Source organism: Danio rerio, chromosome 3 (genome assembly GCF_052040795.2).
Source record: "Danio rerio strain M-AB ecotype USA chromosome 3, GRCz13ab, whole genome shotgun sequence".
NCBI classification, from domain to species: domain Eukaryota; kingdom Metazoa; phylum Chordata; class Actinopteri; order Cypriniformes; family Danionidae; genus Danio; species Danio rerio.
In genome coordinates this window covers 14439001-14445000 of record NC_141023.1, presented here as the reverse complement: position 1 = coordinate 14445000, position 6000 = coordinate 14439001, and the positions used below count along the sequence as shown (strand labels likewise).

General features: G+C 36.4%; 1 protein-coding gene across 3 annotated transcripts in view; it reads left to right on the top strand.

Annotated features, from left to right (window-relative positions):
* The window catches only part of xpo6 (exportin 6), a 50670-nt gene that overhangs the window by 20807 nt on the left and 23863 nt on the right, over positions 1–6000 (top strand). For 2 of the 3 annotated variants that reach the window (NM_194374.1, XM_087242234.2), the window contains 4 exon segments: positions 1–123; positions 2437–2546; positions 2630–2738; positions 5396–5488. The exon segment at positions 1–123 is cut by the window's left edge and continues 4 nt beyond it. In NM_194374.1, the coding sequence (NP_919355.1) occupies positions 1–123; positions 2437–2546; positions 2630–2738; positions 5396–5488 (435 nt within the window). 3 annotated transcript variants of the gene reach the window in all.

Here is a 6000-nt window from a genome sequence, read left to right as displayed (position 1 = left end):
GTGGAAAAGTTCACAGATTTCCTCAGGCTGTTTGTTAGTGTTCATCTGCGGAGGATCGAGTCGAATGCCCAGTTTCCTCTTGTGGAATTTCTAGCTTTGCTCTTCAAATACACCTTTAATCAGGTAAAACACCTTCATTTCCTGTTTCTTGTCGCACCTGCGCTATCTTAGTGTTTGTTAATAGCATAATGTGCTTTGATTTGTCGATTTGTTGTTTTTTTTTTCTTTATAAATTGTCTCCTTTTATGATTCTGAGTCTAATTTAATGTACATTTATGATCATAGTTTAATATTTTTCTGGACTTATTATTATTATTATTATTATCGTTATTATTATTATTATGTCCTTGTTTTTCCCTGCTATTTCATTGGACGTATTTAAGCTGTGTTATGACTTTAGGATTTAGAAATCCATTGTTGGTAACACTTAAAGGTTCCTTGAAGTGCTTTGAAATGTACAGTTTTATTTAATGTTTGACGTAATCTCAACCAAAACATGACGAGAGGGCTGGACATGGTGTAGCTCCTCCCCTTTAAAAAAAACAGTTTGTAGCGTTTTGGTTTATCACAGCTCTGCCAGTGAGAGGGATTGAAGTCAAGCGCATCAAGTGAAAAGCAAATGAGAAGCATCTTAAATGGGGGAGGGGCATGGCAGATACTAGAGAGCATGGTCATGATTGGAGTAACTATAGTGTGGTGACGTGCAAAAGTGTTGCTCCATTTCGGCGGAAGTGACAAACTACAAGCTTTACATGTTTAAATCTTCTAAATGTTAATTTTGTCACTGTTTTGGTGCTGATAGAGAGCCTAAAAACAAGCAATACTGATACTAACATCTAAAAACCTTTAAAAAATAACGCTCTATTAATGTATTTACTAACTTCAACTAAGTAAAGCATGTTTTATCTGACTTTCTCACTTTTAATGCCTGCAAAAATGTGCATTTTAATCAAGTTAACTCACTTCAAGTGATATTCAGAGTTTTGACATTATGGTGGGAGCTGTGCATAGTGTCCCACAAGTGACAATATACAGCCATTTCGCACTGCTACGAGTGTGATATCGCGTTTATAAAATGGCGTAATTGTATATATAAAAAAGAAAATCAAACACGGAGTTTAAAAAATCCTTTTGTAAGAGGAACTACTTCTGCATCTGACGTCAGAACAGCAGAAACCGTTACTAATTCACCAACGTGACTTTAGAGCTAGTATTTGAATGATTCTCTAGCATAATGTTTAAACTGATGACAAAAGAGGATTTTGCTGACATTTTAAGATTATAAGGCTGAATGGCATGACATGCCACCGGTCAAGAGAGATTTCAAGAGTTCACAATAATTAACCCCAAAAAGCCGAAGTAGCGCAAACACTACCAGATTACTGTTGTGTTTGCGATAAGGAAATCACTAAACACATGCGGGCATTTCTTCTTTCTTTTTACTGAACTAGTCTGCAGTAATGAAAACAGGAGACTCATTAGAAACAAACAGATGGTTAACCAAAAAGTAACTCAGGGTTATGCAAAGACTGGCCAACCCAAAATACACACATTCCTGTTATCTGAATTCCATCTCACACTCAATACACTACAATTATATATACATAAATACAGCTCAGCAACATACAAAAGAGAGAGATCGACTTAGAATATCACCCACCTGTTTAATAATGATTTGATCCGCTGTAGTTTACAATTACGAGTTTAGGTTTTTCTCTAAGGATTTATTATGCGGTCTCTGTCGCCATCTTGTGGATGGACAACGTCAACCATCTTTGCTCTGCTCAGTATGACAGACTGATGGACGCTGATGTGCTGTATCTCTGAAATTGTAAATATTTAAAATAGGCATTATCCTTATAAATGAACTGCATAGTTGCAATCTAAACAACTGCGTTCTTGCCTAAAAAAAGCATTAAAAGTACATTATGTTGTCCAACAGTTGCAATATTTGTCAAACTAGTGAGTGTATTGATCTGCTGTCACTCTTGGTGGGCGGAGTAATACAGAAGGGTGAGAAGGCTGTACGAGTGCTGTTATTGCAGAATATTGCACTGCTATCAGCCAATTCGATTCGAGAACCAGACAAAACTGTTGTATAAATAAAAATGTAAGATATAAACATTAAGTATGAATATTATTATAAAGCATTATTAATATTAACATTAAATAATGTACAATTATTTTAAATTGTTGTTTTTTTCTGATTTATTTGTAAGTTTTTAAGTTATTAAGTCGGCATGTCAATTGCAGAATCTGCAGTATGTTAATAATTTAACATCTTTTTAAAAGATGTTAAGATACTATTAATGTTATAAGCACACATACAGACAACAAAAAATTAAAGGATCATTTTAAATGCACCGTGTTGACATTTAACTTCCATTTTTCGCACCTCTTTTACTCAAACATCTGTATGTTTTTTTTTTGTTGTAGCCGAGTCACGAAGGTTACCTGGCCTGTCTTGACATCTGGAGTGTATTTCTGGACTACCTGACCACCAAGATCAGAAGCCGGTTGGCTGACAGAGACAGTGTCATTAATAGGTTTGAGTCTACCTAATTGAAATTGTGTAAGCTCAAGAATTGACTTTTAGAGGTGTTGCAATAATTAGTGTGTGTGTAAACAGGTATAAAGATGCTCTAGTTTTGCTGCTTCGGGAAGTTCTCAACAGGATCCAGTTCAGATTAAACCAGAGTCAACTAGAAGAACTCGATGACGAGACTCTTGATGATGACGTAAGCTGCTTTCTGTTCACTTTATAGTGCACTGTAGTGGTGTCTGAACTCTCAGTGAGCATTTCCATACCTTACATTCATTCGATACATTTTAAATTACATTTTGAGTGTTCATCTGATGTACACTTGTTGAAGCACCATTTCCAGAATCCAGCACATAAGATGGCAGGCATAAATGGCAGTAAATGTAATGTATATATTTACCTCAGGAGTTGACAAAAAATATAATTAACTTTATAAGTGTGTCTAGGTTTTTGTTGATGACAGTTATTTTTAATGTAAGGGATAATCAATGACTTGCCATTTGTTAAAGCAGGGGTGCCTTAAATTTTCCTAATGAAGGGCCAAAAATCTAACTTGAATAGCCGCATTTCCACTATCAGGCCAGTGCGAGCCAGGGCTTATATCGGGCCAGGCCGGGCCAATCGCCCGGGAGGTTGAGCAGTGAGGCCGAAATCATGTCGCGTTTCCACTGTGGGGCTAGTAGCTGGCAGCGCGTCACGCAAACCCCGCCCCCAAAACATCCCCCGAATCGAACGTCACTCAAACCGCCCACTTCAGCGAGAATCATGCAGATAAAGCACACCAACACATCATCACGAAACTATTAAAATTAGGACAACCAAAACAAACAAATTACACGTTACTGTACAGCAGTACAACGCATGTCTATACGCACATGCCTGTGTGTTTTCATTCATCATATTAATTTACTCGCCGACCGACTGGCATCGAAATCCAGTGGTCTTGCCACCAACGGAGGGACCCGGAGCACAGGAAGCGCACACATCCATAATATAACACCACATATATAAATTTCTCCGTTAATAACTCGATATAAAATGTATTTTATAACATCTTCTAGACAGAATCTGTCCAACATTCATCCCAAATGCTCCGGAGAGAACTGAAACATGAGTTTTTCCCCCTATAGGCTTTATTACTCTTCATAGGTGATTCCCTTTATTTAAAGATGTTGCTTATTATATCTTAAGTAAAGGAAAGTGTTCAGTGTTTCAGCACATAAGAGCAGCACGTAATAAAATATAGCCTATATTTCGTTGCGCTCAGCAGCAATGCACTAATAAAGCTCTTTATGTATTTAAAATTTCCTTTTTTAATTTTACCACGTCATATAAAAACATACACACTTGTTTAAGGACAGAACACATTTTGAACTTGCAGTTTTTCCCGTCAAAAAAGTGCTGCGCGGCTGCAGACAGAAAAAAAGGTCGCCTATTTCTGCTTTCACTCACCCCGAAAATGCTCTGTTTGCATGATTTGATTAATTTCATCGTATCCAAATACTTTATAAATAATATTTAAAACATTTTCCGGTGTTTATTTATTTTTATTTTTTTTAGAAAATATCTAAAATCTTTTTTTCAAAGAGGCTTTTGAAAAATGAAAGTTTAATATAAATTTGAAACAGTTTGATATAGTACCTAATTGTTATAGCTATAGCTTTAGTTAGTTTTATATTGGTTTATTTATTTAATGTGATTTTATTATAGGCCTATCTAATATTTGTAATTCTTTAAATTATTTCAATATAGGGCTATTTTATCTAGATATGACACTATTGTTTTGAGCCTACAAAAGTGGACATGAAATTTGTAAAGTTTAATGTCCTACTGTTGTATTCATATAGTGTATTATCTCGAAAATAAATTAAAACAATAAAAATAAAAGAAAAAAGCCGTGCGGCATCAACAGAGCTATGAATGGAGCGCTCTTTTTTTTGGTCTCACACACATACACAGGCATCTAAACGCGCAAAAACACACTTACATTATTAAACTTGACAAAACCTCTTGAAAACCTTTACTGTCTGCTGTGTCTTTAATATGGTGTAAAGATTATTATGCGTTATTGAAACATCAAAGATGCAGCAAAGAAAGATCATTTTATGCAACAGCCTACATTTAAAAGAGAAACTTAAGGGCGATCATATGCAAAAAAGACCCCAGCCTATAATTTGTTCCAGATGTTTTCTTTCCCTTATTTATTTATTTGTTTGGCGCATGTACTCGAGTGCGATCGGAAAACTGTGCCCGCCTCTCCTTTCACTCCGCCCCGAAGCCCCGGCTGGCCCTCCTTGGCCCAAGGTATTCGGCGGGCCGAAAAAGGCTGGCCGTTGGCCCCGAGAAAGCCCCGCTTTGGCCCGATTAGGCCCCGGAAGTGACAGTGGAAACGCCACTGGCCTTGGCTCGCCCTGGCTCGCTCGCTTTAGGCGCGATAGTGGAATTGCGGCTAATGAGGGCTGTGGGCCAAAGGTAAACGCCAAGCTCTGACAATAAACAAACATTGCTTTAAGTTATATTAACGTGAAATTTTACAATTTTCATAATGAAATGATTACAGTAAAAACATAATGCCATTAACGACACAGTGGAGTTGAATGCTGAACACACTAAGCTGCACATGCCTTTGATTTGATTTGCTCCCCGATGTCTTGTGCATTGCACATGGCGACCCCTGATGAATAAAGGGACTAAGCAGAAGGAAAATGAATGAATTTTAGTTCGCTCTTTCCTGATGTAATTTACTGCACTGCTAAACACTATACAGGTGTTCGTGAATGAGTGAACGTGAGTTGTTGAATCTGAAGCATGAATGCTGAATTTTTTAACACTTCTTCTTTCTGGTCTCTATAGCAACAGACGGAATGGCAACGGTACCTACGTCAGAGTTTAGAAGTGGTTGCCAGGGTGATGGAGCTGTTGCCGTCCCAGACCTTTTCAGTTCTGGTAGGTGTATATGAGTGGGCGAGCGTGCATGCAATCTCTCTCTTTGTTCTGTGAACAATTCATTGCTTATTGGCAATTCTAATAACTGTTTAATATTGAAGCAAATCTAACATTTTTTATTTTAAAACCATAGCAGTCCTTTTAAACTAAAGCTTCATTATTGTACTTTAATTTTGTTTTAGAGCTCTCGTACAATACGTTTGTGTCCTGCTACTTTAAGTTTCTCTTAATAGCCATTGCGGCATTGTTTCCTTTCTTATAGTGTATGAAATTTTAACCCTCTAAATCCAGTTATTAAATCAATTAGAATTTTATTTAATAATTAAGACAAGGCAAGTTTATTTCTGTAGTATTTTATACACAATGGTAATTCAAAGTGCTTTACATAAGTAAACAAGAATAAAGGAAAAACATAAAGTACAACAAAGATTAAAAACAGATTCAAATGTGGTTTTAAAGGAATGAAAAGAAAAAGAAAGACATAATAATGCTATCTGATGTAATAATAATTT